Source organism: Lissotriton vulgaris, chromosome 6, assembly GCF_964263255.1.
Source record: "Lissotriton vulgaris chromosome 6, aLisVul1.2, whole genome shotgun sequence".
NCBI classification, from domain to species: Eukaryota; Metazoa; Chordata; class Amphibia; order Caudata; family Salamandridae; genus Lissotriton; species Lissotriton vulgaris.
In genome coordinates this window covers 129612423-129632499 of record NC_141694.1, presented here as the reverse complement: position 1 = coordinate 129632499, position 20077 = coordinate 129612423, and the positions used below count along the sequence as shown (strand labels likewise).

At 45.9% G+C, this 20077-nt stretch overlaps 1 protein-coding gene across 5 annotated transcripts in view; it reads right to left on the bottom strand.

Annotated features, from left to right (window-relative positions):
• The window catches only part of CLIP4 (CAP-Gly domain containing linker protein family member 4), a 303168-nt gene that overhangs the window by 9547 nt on the left and 273544 nt on the right, over positions 1–20077 (bottom strand). For all 5 annotated transcript variants that reach the window (XM_086926149.1, XM_086926148.1, XM_086926150.1 and 2 more), the window contains 2 exons: positions 17889–17953; positions 7490–7565 (listed from right to left, as the gene is read on the bottom strand). In XM_086926149.1, coding sequence (XP_086782275.1) covers positions 7490–7565; positions 17889–17953 — 141 coding nt within the window. The remainder of the gene's footprint in view (positions 1–7489; positions 7566–17888; positions 17954–20077) is intronic.

The following is a 20077-nucleotide window of genomic DNA, read 5'->3' as shown; positions in this document are numbered from 1 at the left end:
CTCGTCACATCGTACGCTGACGACACTCAGCTTGTCGTCACCATTGATAAAAAATGCACGGATGCAGACCTTAGATTCCAGAATTGTCTCTCTGAGGTTTTTCTATGGCTGAACAAAAATCATCTCAGATGCAACAGTGCTAAGACTGAAATAATACCTCTAGGGAAAGATCTGTCCTTTTGCCCAAAAGACTGGTGGCCTAAAAATTCAGAAGCCCCTCCGAGCGCTGTCTCCTCGGCACGTAACCGTGGCATTCAATTTGACGCATCCCTTACCTTCGATGATCATGTCCGCATCACTGCCGGGTGCTGTTTTAGCCTCATTAGATCACTGAAGAAATTCTTTGACTTCCTCCCCATTGCAGCCAGAAAATCAGTCGCGGTTGCTTTAATTCTCTCCCGACTTGATTATTGCAATGGACTAATGGCAGGAGTGAAGAAGTCTACCCTCAGGAAACTACAAAGCGTTCAACACGCCACGGCCAGACTCGTGCTTAAACTCCCCAGAAGGTCTTCTGCCTCAGCAGCCCTTAACGCTCTTCACTGGTTACAACTCCACAAAAGAATTTTGTTTAAACTTCTGCTCACTGTATTCAAAGCCACTAGAAAAACAGGCCCCCTCTACTTTACCAAGCGTTTTACGTATTACAATCCCACACGCTGCCTAAGATCCTCAGGAACTAATCTTGTCATAATTCCAAGATTCAAGTTAAAAACCAGGGGGGGGGGGAAACCTTCTCCTTCCTAGCTGCTAGAGCCTGGAACAGCCTCCCTGTCAATCTCAGGTTAGTTGACACTGAGTGCCATTTCAGGAAACTTCTGAAAACCTGGGTGTTCCAGCAATCTGATACCTCGGTCCTAGCAGCCATATGATCCATCTTATCACCACGTTTCTCTCTTCTGTACGCTCAGCGCCAAGATGCTCCTTCCGGAGCGATAGCCGCGCTTTACAAATTTCCATAAATATCAAATATCAAATTATTAGTAGCCAAAAACAGCAGCCATAATTGCAGAGGGGCAGACTTTTTATGCGTTTCTGACTCAGAGGTGATTAATTGTGACACCAAGATGTTTTCTAGGTTAACCTAATTTATGCATAGGGTCAGAATTCCAGGGGGTAGTTCGTAATGTTTTTCAGGATTTCAACCATTTTCATTCATTTTCTATAACAAGTCTTGAATCCCTTTTATTATCTTCTCCATTTGTAACGTCATTTGGAATATGGCTTATCTCTAAAAACTGGGTGGTATGGTTGAAATAATTTTTCCTGAAACTTGCTGTGAGAAAGTGCCATCTTTCTTACCTTGGTATGCCCCCAATTTTTACTGAACTGCGATGTGCTTTGACTAAGTGTGCCCTGGGTTCCTGCCAACCAGGATACCCAGGGCCTGTGTTCCTTCCCTAAAACTGTGTTGAAACTAAAACCCAATTGGCATCTCTGGCAACCTATCAGCCCCTAGTAAATGGTACCCTAGGCACCCAGGGCATGGTGACCAGATAAGACCCTTGAGGGCTGCAGCACTTATTGTGCCACCCTCAGGGGCCCTGTACTCTGACACCCACACACTGCCTTTGCAGGCTGAGGGCCATATGTAGGCCGGCAACAGCCGAAATCGGCCGTTACCGAATGGTAATAGGTTTTTCCTATGTAGGAGGCCCATTTACCGATAAAGTAATCAGTAAAAAACAAATCGGTATTTACCGAATCATCATTTACCGATTCGGTATTTACCGAATTGGTAAATGAAATGTAGGAAGCACTTCAAAGAGTGCTTCTGGGCTTTAAGGATTCATTATTTACCACCAAATATTAGTTGGTGGTAAATAACGAATTCCTATGTAAATCTGTGCATTTACACCTGTGCCATGTGACAGACATACATGCCCTTAGGGCATATATGTGTGCCACATGTGCACACAAGCACTAATCAGGGGTGAAACAGGGTGTCAAAGTCACACCCTGCCACCTTTGACTTTTTCCCAATTTTACCAAATCGGTAGTTACCTATTCGGCAATTGACATTCATTCCTATGGGCCTCCAGGCCCATAGGAATGAATGGCAAATACCGAATCGGTAAATACTGATTCGGTAAATATCGAATCTTACTGATTCAGTATTTTTTACCGAATTATTATCTACATAGCAATTATCGATTCGAAAATACCGAATCGGTAAAATTCTGTATTTTCGATTCGGTAATTTAGAATTACCTACATATAGCCCTGAGTGTCTAAGTAACAGTACTAAACAAAGAGTCGACATGGCACACACCTCTGTGTGCCATGTCCACAGAACCCACGGCCCTGGCATACTTCATTCACCCCTCTAACTGGGTGCCCTATGCCAGAGGTGTGGGCACAGGTGCATGAGCCCTCAGCCCCTATAGTACCCAGGGCCATTCCTGGGCACTGTAAGTGCAGTGATGCCATTAAGAGTATAAGGTGCTGGGAGGTTGTCATTAGGAACTCCACAGCACCATAGTGGCTACACTGAAAACTGACAAGTTTGGTACCAAACTTCTCAGCACATTAAACCCGCACCGATGCCAGTGTGGGATTTAATGTAAAGTGCACCAGAGGGCATCTTAGAGATGCCCCCTGAAAACATAACCTACAATCCACGTCTGGGCTGAGTGGTTGCAGAGGCTGCCACACAGCAGACATGTTGCTGGACCCCTGGGTGGAGAGCCTTCCGCTCTCCTGGGCCTGCAACAATGCACATCCTGGATGGGCAGGGGGAAGCTTCAAAGGCATGCTTCTCCAGACCATTTGCTGCCCCCAGCAACTGGCCCCCACCAGTTCTGACCCCCACTCTGGAGGGAAGACTGGCGGGAAAAACTACGTCAGGAAGGGGGGTGTGCCAGCCCATGCCAAGCCCACCCCTAAGATGGGGGAGACGAGGTTCAGCACGACCCCGGGCTCCAGCCATCTTGAAGATGGGGAGCCCTGAACAATCACAGCTAGGCTCCTGTCCCCCTCCCGCAGGAGAGGAGCAGGCTAGGGGGTGTACACACCCCAGGACAGGGACCTATTGGTACCTGCCCTTGCCCTACCTGTAATGCCCCTAAATTCAGTATTTAGGGGCTCCCTGAACCTTCCTTCCTGAGATCCCGATATCAAAAGAATAGAGAAGATCAAGAAAAAGAAGACGACCCGCCGCGCAGCTACTAACAACAGGACGACAACAACTGACTTGGCCCCAGCCCTACCGGCCAGTCAAACCTGGAACCTGCTCCTGCCTAAATCCAGGCAACACCTGCAGACAGCAACCTCGGGACACCCAGAGGACCTGCCTGCCTTGACCCTCTTAAAGACTGGGACTCCCATCAGCAAAGGCTCTGCTGCAACAACCCCCCTGGTGTCAGCCAGGAAGCTCTGGACCAGCCAACTTTGCACTCGCTGAGCCCAGCCCATGCCCGAGTGATCAAAGACCACGAGGACGTCCCCCCGGTGACTGGGACCCGAAGTCCAGAGCCAAAGACCCTCCTCAACGAACCAGACGACGCCTGCAGACTCAGAAACAGGGCCCCCCAACCGCAACCAGCTGAGGGTAAGCTTTTCCGACACCCAAAGACACCCCTGCACCCGGCGCCCTACAGCCCCCTGTGCCTCCCTTTGGGGTACCTACCTGTGCTCCGAAATCCCAACTTACCTCTCCACATGCAGGTTGCCCCTGGAGAGTCTCCGCCCGAGCCTGCAGCCTTTGTTCCCTTTTGACCTTTTCCATTGGCTAACATTGAGCGGCTCAAAAGCACCCTGCACCCAACCGCCCGAGTACCGCTGGCTGTGCCACCTTTGTGCTATCCTACTTCCCCCTTTGCCCTGAGCAAGTGACCAGGAGCCCAGCTCCCACAGCCACGTGGCCTGCTAGCCAGCAGCCACCAACCGGAGGCCCCCCCGTCCCACATTGGATAACATTGGGCCTAACTACCTCTGCACCAGGCCACCCCTGCGCCGCTGAGGGTGAACCAACTGTACCTACCTGACCCTGGGGGACCCCTGAGTCTATGCCCAGAAACACAACTTCACCAGTCGAGTACTCACCAGGAAACCGGTAACTCACTTACCTGCCATTCAATCAATCAACCAATCAGAGCACTTGTAAAGCGCGCTACTTACCCGTGAGGGTCTCAAGGTGCTATGGGGAGGGGGGGTGCTGCTACTGCTCGAAGAGCCAGGTCTTGAGGAGTCTTCTGAAGGCGAGTAGGTCTTGGGTCTGCCGTATGTGGGTCGGGAGGGTGTTCCAGGTCTTGGCCGCGAAGTAGGAGAAGGATCTGCCGCCGGAGGTCGTTCGTGGGATGCGGGGGACAGCGGCGAGGGTGAGGCTGGCGGAGTAGAGCTGGCGGGTGGGGGTGTGGAAGCTGAGTCTGCTGTTGAATAACATTGACTGGTTTGACTCAAAAAATCTTCTAAATGTCTACTTTTGAAAACTTGAAATATTCATAAAAAATGATCCAAATCCCGAATACCGGAATACTCACCTGTCATCAGGAGAGGAGCCAGGACTGAACCTTATAGCCCAGTGCTGAAGCGCAAAAGTAATCCCTAGCGGGTTTACTAGTAACTTGTATTTTCTCCATAGGAATCCATTGTCTGCTTTTCTATGAAATTTCTTCTAAGTGTCTACTGTTGAAAACTAGAAATATTCTGTAAAAATCATACGAAATACTGAAACATAATTACTTACCTGTTTTGAGTTGAGACCACAGTGCTGGCCCCATGAGACCAGTACTGGATTACAAAAGTAACGAGATCGTACTTTACCTGCAACCTGAATTTCCTGCCATTGGATAACATTGCCAGATTTCTGTTGAAAAGTTTGTAAGTGTGAACTTTTAAAACAGCTTTTTATTCCTGAAAAATCACTACAATACCTAAAACGTTTTTGCTAAACTGTTTTCAGCTTAGACCCCAGGACTGAACCTAGGAGCCATTCCTGGAATTACCAAAGTAATCTACAAAGTAATCAACTGTGTTTATACAAGGAAATCTATTGAGCTCAATGCTAACTTGTGTGTAGAATTGTGTTGCCTACTGCAACCCTGTACCTATTGCCATTACAAAGTTTATTGCCTTTCTGCAAAGTACTCATCTGAGACCTCTCATATTGAGAACAGTATATTTTTTGATACCTGTTGGTTCTAGAAATAAAACAACAATATCTTTTGATATACAAACAATTGGCCTGGAGTTCAGTCTTTGAGTGTGTGAAACCTTTTGCTGACTGAGTGTGCACATCAAATGCTTTACACTGTCCTCTGGTACTGCCTTACTGCTCGTCCAAGCTACCACTTTAGAAAGTAAGGTCACACCTGGCTTTAACCTCTGTTATACCTCTGCGGTTTGTGGACTCTACACACACTGTACCTTATCCTGGTCCAGTATATATAGAGCCAACTTCTCACCCTTGCTCACTGTTGTTTTGTTTTGTTGCACATCGCTCACAGACACACTCTTCCTAAGTTGTTGCTTTTGCTGAAGGGCTGCACCATTGATCAAGTCAGTCACTGAATGTGAGCCACGAATAACTTTGGGCATTGTTCTTTTATTATTTGGTGTCCTTTCTTATTAGAAAGTTTAGGAGCGGAGTCATTGCTGATCTTATTATGGTCACGTCTCTGAACCCCCGAAAGCTGGCCACCAAGAATCCCTGCAGCATTCTTGTGTGACAAACCCAATGTGCAAATAGGCTGTGGACAACACCAACAGTGCTATTGGTTATTGATTTATTTGTAGAGATCATTTGCGCCAGAGGCATCCTGAAGCCGCCATCATAGGCCAATAACAATAAAGATATGAATAGAGGGAATAATAACAATACTTGTCACAAAAACATGTGACACAAATAACAGAATACAATTAACAAGCCACAAACATTTTAAAACATCTTCAAAATAGTAGTTAGGTAGCAGACAGGCTTGAGGAGAATATTGTTCCGTAGCTGGGGGCCAAAGACTCCTAAAGTCCTCCCAATGCAGTGCACTTCCTTGAATTGTGGCACTTTAGAGAGCTGGATCACAAGAGGTGCTTTGAAACATGGAGGATAAGATCTGGGAGAAACTTTGGGTCAGTTCCGGGGACGACCAATTTCACAAGGCTTAACACCTGAAAATGAACGTGTTCTTCGGTTGGAAGCCAGTGCAAGCTCATCAGATAGTTGACACGTGGTCATATTTCCAAATACAAGGCTCAATGGCAGCTCCCCCAACCCAAATTTCCGTTCGCAGCATTACCATGATCCAGACGGGCTAGAAGCAAGGAGCTCATAACCTAAAGGCATTTCCACGGTGGAACAAAAGGTATGCATTGTTCCAAGTGAGCCTCGAGGAGGAAGAAAACAGGATGCCCATACATTCAGGGCCTGAAGATTTAAGTTCAAGTCAAGTTCAAACCCTATGCCTACTTTTTTGCCCTAACAGCAGTTGGAAATAGTTTTCCAGTAAAGTAGTACAAAGCTCTTTAGAGCCGAATCTTCCATGATTAACATGAATTTTGTCTAGCTGCCATTTAACTAAAGACAACTGTCTGCATTCCACATCTGGACAGCTGTAAGGCAACTGCAGAGATGACTGATTGTTCCGGAGGTGGCTTGATCCAACTTCAGAAGCAATTGAGTGTTAGTGACGAAAGATGCCGCCTTAAAACCAAAACTGCAAATAAACTCACCCACATTTTTTTTATATGGATGTTAAATAGAATGAGCGAGAGCCGAGCCCTGCGGCATTCCTCTAATCATGGGAACATCTCCTGATCAGAATGGCAGTGTTGAAATAACCTGTGTAAGGCAACTCAGATAGTCCAAAGCTACACCAGCCATACTGATCCCTTTCCAATGGTCAACTAAGATGGTGTGGTCAACAGTACCAAAAGCTGCTAACAGATCCAGTCATTTCAGGCCGGCTGGCTGCCCCTTGTCAACAGTATAGTGAAGCGCGTCAAGAGTTGACACCAGGACTGCTTCAAGCTCCGAGATGCTCTGGTCAAACACTGCAAAGGTAAAGTGAAATACATTCTTCAGAGTTTATGAGACTCAAAAAGCAACATTGCTTTTGGGTAAGTTAATGGATACGGCATGGCGTACAGGATGCTAGTGATGTGAGAACATGCGTCAAGGTAGAATCATCAAGGCTAGCCACCAGGACTGCCTTACATCTATGTCTAAGTCTAAAACCCACTTGTGACAAGTCCAGAGCACCAAGGACATCCAAGGAGGCAGACGATCCTAAGCGAGTTGTCGCTCTATGATCTCAGCGAGAGCAGGGTAATCAGTCTTTAGATTGTCAATCACTGGGGTTTAGGCCAGCCTTTTCCAGCAGAGAAGGGACCACTCTTAGAAGCATGGGGGCCATCCCTTCAGACAGGATGGGTTTGATGAAATTGCACAGCGTAATGACAAGACATTGCTACTCTTGCAACTATGCAAGGCTTTTGGTTCTGAGGCGGATCAATTAAAAAAAAAGTTCCCCATTTTAAAACTAAGCATGCTTACCTGCCAAAAGAGTTCTTTCTGCTTATCTCCCTCTGGGATGGCGATGCTGATGTTGTACTAAAACTTCGCCTGAAACCTAAAGGCGTAAGAAAGACAACTGTTCAGTAGACGCGCAAACACGTCGGTCAGTAAAGATGCTCAACTATGCTTATGTGCAATTAAAATTTTAATTTCGCTCATGAAAAATAAATCATTATAAGTAATAAAAAAAAGTGACAATAAAATCAGCCTGCAAATTCATCATTAGCCCATTTGTATGGTTATTGGTAACCCTATATAATGTATGAATATCTGAAAAACAGAGGGCCTCATTCCCCCACCCACAATTGAAATAAGAACTCAGACCACCTAAGCCAGGAATACAACTGGTTTGGTGATACTGCACCCCCCTGGCCATTTGCACACCCTTGGCTCTAGACAAAACCTGGCCCAAATTATGCGCACAGAAAAAGCACATTTAGAGGGTGCACAGATAGCGACATGGCAAAGCATGTGGCATTTAAGTATTATCTAAATCCCAGGTCCAAAACTCCTAATGATGGGGTATTGCACACCCAGGAAATACCGCACACTACTGTAATGTTATAACCACTGAGTATTGAGCAGGACTCAAAAGCAGCCCAAATGGACTCAGTCATTACTCAGACTGGGATCACAAATAGAATTATACATGGGTAGCTGTCAATATCAGGGTTGCTTCCCACTCATGGCTTCCAAGTGACATCATATAGACACCAAAAGTGAAGCTGAAAATGTCTATGGTCACATAAAACTCCACACAAATACCCATGTACACATTTATTTTACACATGGCTCACCAAATCCTCTTGCTCAGTTTAGCTGACTCTATGGATCTCATAGATCCGCTGCGGGGTAGAAGAGCTACAGAGAGCTAAGTGCCTTCATCTGATCAGATTTTCCCCTTGAATCCTTCCACCTATCCCCACAACCCTCTAGCATAAACAGTGTCCTGCAAGGCTCTCCCATCACCCTGGTTAGCCACCCTCTGTTCACTTCTCTAGCTCCCATGATCCAAAGTTTTGGGCAAGGTCAGACGGTGCAGCACTGGCTGGCTCTGTAGAACCTGCTCGTCAGCTCAGCCTGTGAGTGTCTGTCAGCGTGGGTCTGTGGAGACCTGCACTGAAGGTGGAGATAGCGGTTGGTTGCGCAGGAGTATCACCCGCACACCACTACTTCCTCGGAACTCTAGAACTTCATGATGGTGGTGGATCGAGTCTGGTGGCTCAGTGGACTAAAGCAGCCACTGCAGGGGCCTGTGTTTGACCTCATAGTCACATGTTCAAATCCTGGCGGTTCCACTCAGGCTTTCATCCATTTGAGGTCGATAAAATGAGTACCATTGAGTTGGGTAATAATAAACATCTGTTATTCAGCACCAGGACACCTTCGGGTAATCGTGCGCTTTACAAATACACCTGTAATGTTCTGTTGAGTCCGAGCAAAGAGTTTGGATTCAGGTCTTTGCACTGCTCAATTTGAGCCAGTAGTTTATGATGCTTGGCACTGGCACTGAGCGACGACACCCGCGCCTAGAGGCGTGGCGCCCTTAGTGGCATCCGGGGGCAGAGCCAGCAGGGAAGTTTTTTAAAAAGTGGTAGCCAATCAGGGCAGGGAAGAGCCAGCATGCGACGTCAGGGAGGCAGGGCTGACCGTCCCTCCCCCGAGGGTACAAAGCCCCGGGGGAGGCTGAACTAATCCTCTTTGTCCTCTTCCAGCTCCGGCGGCAGCAGACCAGCAGAAGAATTAAGGTGGTAGCTGGGTTACTGCACGTGGAGGAAAGGAGAGGGCCTCACAGCGTAGTCATTAGGCGAGTGTTAGTATATGTCTGTATGTTGGTTACGAAGAACGCTCACCGAGCACCAGCAGCGGTACACGGTCAGTAGTGCGAGATTATTTAGCCCTAATCGATTTTTTCTGTTTTCCTTCCCTTCGAGGACACGCTTCACAGAAGGGAATACAGTCATGGAGAGTCCGGCCAGCGAACTTCGGAAGATGTCCACTGCGGGGACAGCAATGACAAAGGGTATGAAAACTGCAGGCGTTAAACACAGGGATCGTTACAGTTAGTGGGTTAAGAACCACGCATTAATTTAAATTTAGTAGTCATGCACTTTCGCTTTGTTAGATTTAATTGTTGGAGCGTTTTTTCATGAGCACTAGTTACAATACACCATGCTGGTTTTACGTTTTGGCAAATTTTATAAAGCGCGAGTTCGACTGACCCAAAGGTATTGAAGCGCTTCGCAAGAGTGACAGTAACATTACATAAGGTCAGGTCAAATCCGTTTCCAGAGCACGGAATGGTGAGCACACGAATGCGCGGGGCGGAGGCGCTCTAGGATTGAAAAAATAGCGTAAAATGAACAAGATTTTGATTTATACGGCAATATTTTTCACGTTTACACACAATGAATAAAAATGACTGTGGCCCGTGAAAAAGGATGCATCTGGTAGCACGTACTTTAGAACCGATCATAACTTACGCAGTCTGTGTCCACCAGGGGTCGCTATTAAACTATCTACCTTTTGAAACGAAATTGTTAAGCTTGATACCCGGTCTTATATGGATAGGTACAGCAATGCTAATTTTGTGAATACCCTGCAAAGCCTTTGTCTCCTTATTGGATATTTCTTCGCCAGTACCCTCGGGGGCCAGGAGCTATATATCGACTTGTCATGACATGTGGTCCTCGAACAGAATAAGCTCTGTCGCGAGGGACCTTACCTTTGTGCGTTAAATACCCTTCGAAGAAGGCAGGCATTTTAAAAAATGTTACTTGTCAGCAATGGCCACGTGTCCTACCTACAGGGCCGAGTATGGCTAACACACCGATAAATGAATTAAGCTGCTTCGGGTGCTGCCTAGCTTTGAATTGCCGGCCACATGGTTGCTACTAATGGAACACCCCACCCACCCAGCAGCTGTGATATTCAGTGTCTCTTGCAGTTCAGGGCAGCCATAACCAACATCTGTTGGTAGTAAGTGCCGGTGGCCGTGTGTGACCTGAAATAGACGATGGCTGTGGAATTTAAAACCCGGGGGTTAGATAAGGGGCAGGCTTCCTCCCGTGCTTTAGGTAGCGCACCAGTGCCTCTGTGCTATGCAATGACCGAGGGGGAATGTTAGATAGATAGCAGAGGATCGGATCACATGGGCCCGCCAGTCACGGCTGATGTCACAGGGGAAACGACAATAAAACAATTTTGAAACAATCGTTAAACTACTTGATGCAAAGCGGCAATTGTGACCGTTTGCTTTAAACTTTGGGCTGGGATAGCAACCAGTCTCATCTTAAGCATTTTGGGGGCCTTGGGCAAGAATTATATTCGGGCTCCTATTTGGAGAAACTATCATCATAGTCAGAGCTGCCAAAGCAACGCTTTGTTACTCTTCGTCCTAAAGTAACCAAAGGACGAATATTTCTGGTTATGCCGGTTTTAGGCAAAGTGTTCTTTTTTGTTTACAACTTGCATCCTTAGTGTTAACTATCAACAACTTAATTTACGTCTCCAGCTGAACTGTCGCGGTTTTCTTCTATTGTGTGCTTCAAAAAGGTTTTTTAAAAGGTATACGCTAGTGGTGCACGTACAGCTCACTCTTGACTATTTCAGGAGAAGCTTATTATTGTGGAGAGCTTCAAATGCTTCTGCTATAATTATGTTGCCCTAGAGCAGCGAAGCACACACATAATTTTTCAGTCACGTAACTAGATGCACAAGCATGCATGAAATTAAAGCTACAGAACTTGGGCTGTTGCGCCTAAGTGCAGGTCCATGCAAGAAGACACATTTAGTATTGGGCTCAGTCGGAGGAGGCACGGCTGTTGCCTCTGAATCGTAATTCAATTATTTCTTGTCATGACTCACACGCAGCCGGACCAAACCTAGTTATCTTTCCGGCTCTCTACAGCGTGTGGGAAAGGGCATGTTAGAATTTAAAACCCGGAAGTATTACCCTTCTCAGCGCGACACCGGCAAGACGTAATAAAGAAGAGAACTCCATAAGCAAGAGTGAAGCGCACATCACGCTAAGGATTTACAAATGAGATAAACAACCCACTACAGGTTTCAATTGAAGTGACCTAAATACATGCGCTAAGATTTCCCATGAATGCCGAATAGCCTAAGATTTGCAGTGCATATTTAATGTTTTCTCAAGATGCGCAGCAATTTGTTGATTACTTCTGCAGCTCCCAGTCTAGTGTCACGAGCTTAATTGTGATGCATACATGGTGCGCTTGCGGCCCGCTACTGGGTCTGGGTGCGTGGAAGGGCATATTTGTTCCTTTGGCCACCATTTGTACTGTTAGCCTTATTGACTTACCCGTAATCTATCCTCCTTCATGAACCCCTACTATGTAAAGCGCTCTGATATCTGCAAAGATCTTGTCCGCGCTATATAAAACTCTCAAGATAAAATAAAATAAATAAATACAGTCCGATCTCTCTCCACCGAGCTCCAGGAGCAATTTACTCCGGTTCGCACAACCACTCCCCACCCGGGCAAGAAGGCAGAAGGTGGCGTAATTTCTTGCAGCAGAAATGGGGATACTCCAAATAGGGACGGATTTACTTGAATTTTCCCCTGAGAAGGGGGTTTAGTATGTGCACCGGGCTGGCAGGAGGGGAGGGACTGGCCTGCTGGTGGTCCCGGACCTTTCGGCCCTACCCCGGGATACCTATAAAATGAATTTTTTGGGGGAGTTACCGAGTGGTAGGTAACTCTGCCAGGGATGGACCGCGCTGCGGGGCCCTGGAAGTTATTAATATGGATAAGGTAAGGGGCCTGCTGGCACTTGCCATGAACCTTTGAAATGTTCCTCAGTAGAGGAAGGCCGTGACGCTGATGTATTGTCTACACAATCGGTGAACTGTTTATCTGCCTTGTCTCCTACTTTCAAACAATCATGTGTGATCTGGGGGATCTTATTAATAGTGTTCGCTTAACGATGTATGAATTACTTCGGTGAAGGTTGCCACTTATTATTGCACAATGAGTTGCGTTTTTGTGTAAAAAAAAAAGGATACGCCCTTGGTTAAACCATTAAGCATAAAGCATTATCACAAAGTACGGTGATTGGAAAGAACCTTTGGAGGTGTACGGGTAAGATTAGGGGCAGCCTTTACCTGATACCTAATATATGATGCGAAACATTTAGCATAACAGAGCAGCTTAAGAAAACATTGGGGCATAATGCCAATAACTAGCGATTTAAGACAGGTTGCATGACCAGAACTAACGGGCGGTTAGACACCCTTTACAGCAGCATAGCAGTAGACTTTTTCTCAATATTGCAAATGTTTATAACTGCCATTATTATAACGTTTTTCCTGGTGTCATTTAATGTCTTGGCGTAAGATGACAATTTATTAGGCACAGTAAGTACCCATAGGCTCACGGCTATCCGATTCATTACAAATGGGTGAACAATCACGTAACAGGTGAAAGGATTCCATTGTTTCCCAGTTTCAAGTTCAGTATTGCTATGCATTCTATTATTCGGTTACACCGGGGAAACCGGGACGAGTTATTGCTACCGATGTTTCGACTCCAATCCATGTTTTCTTTGGTAATCATATCCCTTGAGTCAGGAATTGGCAGACACACGAGGACCTCGGTAGGCTTATTAGTCCTTATTAGGTGGTTCAACATGAACTTGGAGCCTGTTTTTTATATGCTACAGGTGTGCAGCAGCTCTCATGATGCCACTCCCTGAAGTAACATAATTGATACATATCTCAAGCAGGCACGGCAACCTGTGGTCCTGCCTGACCTCGCCATATATTGCCTTATTTGGAATGCCCTCCTTAAAGCTCTGCAGTAATCAGTCGAACTCAAAAAAAAAAAAAAAAAAAATTCTTCTCCTTAATAAAGACTGGCGTTCTAAATCCCTCCCTGGTAGCCTCGCCCCCCGGCATCACCCCACCTATCCGTCTGCATAAGTCAGTTATCTGGCATGTTTTGTATACCTAAGTGAGGCTCCCTGCTAAACTGTGACAGCTATTTTGCATGACTCATAGTATCCAGCAATTGTTAAAAAAAATTTGTCTAATGCGCCTTTCTGAAAGGTCCAGGTCACGTTCGGTGAATGGCTTTCTTGTTGACTCCCCGTGTTTCATACTCAGTGGCGCACTCATTAGAAAACCAAACAAAGGAAATCGGACAATCTAGGGAGAACCAATTGCATTTAATTTTGAAAACAGAGGTATGTGTTTTAGGTCAGGGCCGTCCCCCCTTAATGGCACCCTTTGCGCTAGGAAGATCTACATTGCCAGACAAGACAGGTTGGCTCCTAGTATATAGTATGGACGTGTGGTGTTCATTCTAAACCTCGCTTATCACAGTGGAATTGCACAGCTAAGTCACCACTATGAATATACTCCGGGGAAATTTCGGGACGGCATACGGCATGCCACTCGCATCACCTTTATCTTTTTCCAACAGTCCTAATGTCGTAGTTTGGGTCGCTAGAAAGTGAATTGACACACAAGGTAATTATGGTTCCTTGTATGAGTAATTCTGTGGGCTAAAAGCCCCTCCCTAGATCCATTGCTAGTTGCGTTAAGGAGCAACAGCGTCGGTAAAGCCAGTAGGTTGACCTAGTACTAGCCGAGGAAATTGTTAAGGCGGGAATACGCCATTCAATTATATCGCTTCTTAAAAATAGTAGCAATTGTATAGAATTCTGCTCGAACGGTACAAGTGTTCCAGGCAGGGGAACGTGGAACACTAAGGTAGTTCTTCCGTTATACCAGAAGTATATGATTCTCACTTGGAAAGATAAGAGTGACTAATTGAGTTACTACTGCCTAAAGAGATAGATTCAATGCTCAAGCATGACTGTGAAAGGATCGAAAAGCATCACCTGCAGCCTATGGGAAGGGCTGATGGATGGCCCAGTATGCCATCAGCTGTGTATTGTCATGTTTTGGTAAGAGCGGGGGTTGATCCGCAAGCACCATGGGTCCAGGGTTCCCAGGCTTACATGAACAAGTGTGCGGTGCCGACTGAGAAGGCTGGTAGGTCGGGGGAGGGCGAGCCCGCCAGTAAGCTACTCGCCCTGTGGCGGGGTCCCAGGCAAGAAAAGGGTGTGGACTTCCCCTTTTGGTATGGACTGGCTGCCCATGGAAAAGGGCAAGCAGTCGTTGTGGGACTCTGGGCTGGCGGGAGAGGCGGGACTGACCTGCTGGTGGTCCTGACCACTCCTGCCCTACCCGTATGACGGGGTGTCGGTTTATAAACATTGGAGGGGGTATACCCCGGTATGTTGGTCACCAGTAGTGACAGATTATTTACCTGCGGCTCTGTTGACCGGAGGGCGGTCAACTTAAGGAGAGCAGGCTATTTTGGTTGTGGCCTGCTGGCACAGCCCGAAGGACAAGCAAAAGGCCCCCTTGGAGAGTGGGGTCTAAATATAATGGCAATCTATAACTTTGAGGTTATCTAATAATATGTGTTGATAAGCAAGTAATTTTGAAGATTTACCTTAAACCTCAATCAAGAGGAATAAAAGATGAATGTCACTGCTTGAAGTTTAAGTTTAATAAATAAAAGACTACGCGGTGAATGACAACAACCTGTTTCATGTCTTTTATGGGAATGGGGGGCGACTGCACCCGGTAGGCACACTATGAGCGGCGACACCCGCGCCTAGAGGCGTGGCGCCCTTAGTGGCATCCGGGGGCAGAGCCAGCAGGGAAGTTTTTTAAAAAGTGGTAGCCAATCAGGGCAGTAAAGAGCCAGCATGCGACGTCAGGGAGGCAGGGCTGACCGTCCCTCCCCCGAGGGTACAAAGCCCCGGGGGAGGCTGAACTAATCCTCTTTGTCCTCTTCCAGCTCCGGCGGCAGCAGACCAGCAGAAGAATTACCCACCCACCCATCCCTGCAACAAGGAAGAGAACGGCGGGGTCCCAGGCAAGAAAAGGGTGTGGACTTCCCCTTTTGGTATGGACTGGCTGCCCATGGAAAAGGGCAAGCAGTCGTTGTGGGACTCTGGGCTGGCGGGAGAGGCGGGACTGACCTGCTGGTGGTCCTGACCACTCCTGCCCTACCCGTATGACGGGGTGTCGGTTTATAAACATTGGAGGGGGTATACCCCGGTATGTTGGTCACCAGTAGTGACAGATTATTTACCTGCGGCTCTGTTGACCGGAGGGCGGTCAACTTAAGGAGAGCAGGCTATTTTGGTTGTGGCCTGCTGGCACAGCCCGAAGGACAAGCAAAAGGCCCCCTTGGAGAGTGGGGTCTAAATATAATGGCAATCTATAACTTTGAGGTTATCTAATAATATGTGTTGATAAGCAAGTAATTTTGAAGATTTACCTTAAACCTCAATCAAGAGGAATAAAAGATGAATGTCACTGCTTGAAGTTTAAGTTTAATAAATAAAAGACTACGCGGTGAATGACAACAACCTGTTTCATGTCTTTTATGGGAATGGGGGGCGACTGCACCCGGTAGGCACACTATTAATTGTCAACACCGGGCCTTATGACTGTCTGTTACATGGTGGCGCTGTTTGTGTTTGTTAGAGATGAGCACAACAACAGTTGTTTATTAATTCACTAGACATTAAAATGACTAATACCTGCCTCCCAGGTCATTCTTATAGCTGTGGGGGCCTGGAATAATCTGAGTGTGATGTTTGAAGGTGTGTTTGTACAGTCTCCAGCAGTGCTGGCAGGGGCAATGGGTGGTGCTAGCTGCAGAGGCCTCCTGACGACAGCCATGGCACTTTTACAAATTAAGCACCGGACTCTTTGTTGCTCTGACTTTAACTGATTAGAGAAGTGGGTAACCCAATATACTGACTTTAGAGCAATGAGAAATAGGCTTCAAAACTTGTGCTCTTAATCACTGCTTAACGTGGAAGCCATCTATAATAATGTAATTCATGAGAAAAAATTAAAAAAAAATGATTCCTGGTTCAAACATAGTCACACAGTTGTTTCTGAAAATGTTGCCAAGACGACCAAAAGCAAACGATTCATTGTACCCCAATCTCTAGGTATTTTCAATATCGACACAATATGAAAAACACTTTCAACTTCACAGAATTTATTTGGCTCTGTGAAGATACGAATGTTAATGATGTTTAAAAAACATAATCAACAGCTTTCTAGTTTCCACAAAATCCTTCGTAATCTAGCAATGCACGAAGCTTCAGGGAAGAACAAAACACTTGGTCTAAAAACATTCTAGTCCTGCACCCAACACAGAGGCGGTCTGGTTTGGACGTGTGCCTATGGGAAGAAGAAACGCCCCTGCAGTGGTGGCTCAATATGGAATAAAACATGGCCAGTCAGTCTCGAATCAAGGGTACTCTGCTATGATGTGATGCCAGGAAGCAAACTGTGCACAAGCCATGGTTAGCTTTCTTTATCTTTAACCACAGCAGGAAGAGCATTGTTCAACAAAGGCGGGTGTGGTGGCCAACCGAGCAACGGAGAGGAAAAAACTGAGAAGAAAGGCCAAGAAAGATGAATATTCTACCGACAAGTCTGTTTTAGATGTAAACTGCCTAAAGGGGTAGAGTGAAGCTGAACAACCAGCAAATGGTTGATCATAAAAATAGAGGCCAATGACAACAGTCTACATTGGATTCAGTGCAGAGATCACCCCACAAAAAAGGGGAACCCGCCCCTTCCATAAGTGATGGCTGTTGAGCAACACTGTACTTTAATTACGTAGGGAAAAGAAGTACAGTTTCTTTACACTGCAAACAAACTGTTGCAATATTCTGATGGACTGTTTTTTATCCATGCGTCGACAATTTTTAAAACAGGATTCTTTAATGCAAATTCACTTTTTACATGTGGCAACTGATCTACGGCACTTTTTTATTGCATTTGAGATTAGTTAATTTTAATTTGTGAATTTAATTATTTGGATTGACATTTATTTTTATTTCTGTGATTGTTTGAAAGACTGTTTTGTCTAAATAAGGAAACACAATTAAAAAGGCCTGATTTCCTCACAAGCTGAAACAATTCAAACTGAATTTCCATAAATGCTTGGTTCCAGGGTGTAAACATAGGTTGCGGTATATGTGGCAAAAATATGGCTCAGTGAAATAAGTGCTCACTCGACATCTGTGTGTGACCCCACAAGGCTGAGTCAATCCTTCATCCTTCCGAGGTCAATAAAATGAGCACCATTTCTTAGTGCTTAACAGCAAAATAATAGCATTAAGTGCTATATGAGGAGCACCTCATAGGCGCCATCTTCACCCTCAGGAAATCTTCTATGGATGAGGACAATCTTAATGTGGCTTACGCTTTCACTAATACATGGCTGAAAATAATATTTTACGTTCAAAGATGGTCTTTGCATTGGTCTGTGCTTAAGAAAAACAAGTAGAAAACAGTGTGCAATTACCTGGAAAGGAATGATTCAACTTATTTGCAGGAATTTCTGTCAAGCAATCCAGGGAACCAGATATTCTAGAATTAAGCAGACAAATTACGTAAATATTGACAAATAATCATTTACATAAAAAGTATCATTAGCAGGTTCTAGTTTCAATTGGGCCAGCAATGCATATAAAATAGGAAAGGCTAGATTTAAAATGTAAACTCATGCCACTCATCTACTCACACTTATACATTTCCTTTTAAAGGAGACAAACTGAAAGGGTCATGGGGGGGTGATGGCCTGTATTCTGTTAAGTGACAGTGCAGTTCCATACTCACATGCTCACAGTGAGAGTTCACTTGATTTTAAGCATTTATTATAGTTTCCCTTACAGGATTTTATGACTTTGTACACATGTTGAACAGGCTTGTTTCTTTAAAAACAGAATTGCTGAATACAAAGTTATACAATAAAGTAATTGGTCTGTTTTACCAACACATGAAAGAAAACACTTTGAGCCCGACCACGCTATCGGTCGGAGTTGCCTCTGACCGACACCGTTTCTGGGAAGGAACAGCCCGACCATAGGTAGGTGGTTCCGACAACCCCATTAGGATGCGACCGCACGTGGTGCTGTCACAAACTTCAATTTTTTCAATGGGAGCTTCGGCAGTGGGCTGAAATCGCCCGCAGCACAAGCTCCCATTGAACAATGGAAGTTTGTAAACATGCGTGCACCGTGTGGCAGACACCTGAGGGTGCCTGTCACACAGTGCAAGGATGTTAGGGGGACCTATGCGGAGGGCCAGGGGGTCAGGGGGAACTGCTAGAGGCCCCCAAAGTTAGTTTCTGACAGCCAATCTATGTCGGAAATGCCGATATGGATTGGCTGTCAGAAACGAACATCATAATCTAGACGGCAGAGACGCCATCCTTAAGGGATTATGAGCGGTTTCCGACGGGCTCCTTGAGCCAGACGGAACCGGGTCGGATTCACCCGCTGGTTTAAACTCTGACCGCCGGCATCATAATACGCATTTTAGGAGAAAAACACATTTATTATGCTGTCTGGAGGCTGGTTCCGTGAACTTTGGGCAGTGTCTGCCATCTTGCCGAAAAAAAATGGATCTTACCTCAAAGGTCAACAACAGCTTTGGTCGAAAGAGAATGGACTTTACTACACATTTGCATTTTGTCTTCTCAAACTCCTGAAAATACTTTTTCGTCATCTGTACCGATGTAGTGAAGTCGGGAATGATCCTCATCCAGGAAACCTATACTTCACTATTCTCAATATTTAAGTGAAGCATAGTGTCTGTCATAGACCAGCTATAATTGGCTCAGGGCACCTGATGGGAGATGGCTGCACTGCGAAGATGCATGTCCCACCTTAAAATAACCAGAAAAGAAGGTGCTGCCGTAGAGATCCCGAGGTAACTGTGCTACAAAGGGCTCCATGTTTGGAATCTAGTTGGTCTCTTCAACTCCAAGAATCCTGATTTTATTTCTTCTGGAATGACCCTCCAAATCCCCCGTTGCGGCGTCCATGGCCATCATTTGTGAATGAAAGTGTGCGACTGCGAGGTGGTTGTACAACCAAAGTCCTCCAGGGCCAATAGATACGCTTCTCTGTCTGCTTCAGTTTGTTATCATGCTTATCCACTCCAGCTATATCTCTCTGCATGCTTGACTTTACAAAACAGTGCATCCAGCTTGGTACCCACTCCTGGCATACCGTCCTGATCTCACGTCTTGGAGAATGTCACAGGCAGAAGTGCCATGTAATACCTCTGTCTGGTGAGCAGAATTTTCTTCAGTCCTACCAACATCCCTCCTACCAGAAACTGCAGTTTCGGCAGCTTGCCCATGATGAAAAGGCACCTATGAGATCTAGCCGCATAAACCAAAATCACACAGCCCACAAAACCGCCTTCACAACAATTAATTGTACACAGCTGAGCCTCACCAGCTAATTGTCACAATCCTGAGATAGTTGAAGTATATTGTAACTCTGCATTAAGGAGACACTTGAGTGGTCTTTACCAGTCCAGGCCTAGGTACATTAAGCACTACTCTCGCCCTCTGCCAAAAATGACCATACCGCCCAAGGAGATACAGTCCCCCACAAACAGGACAGCCAGTTTTCTATGCCCAGCCATTCTGCATTGGGGAAGCGGTGAGAGGCAGGCATTGCATGAGTAGGCTCCCACCTG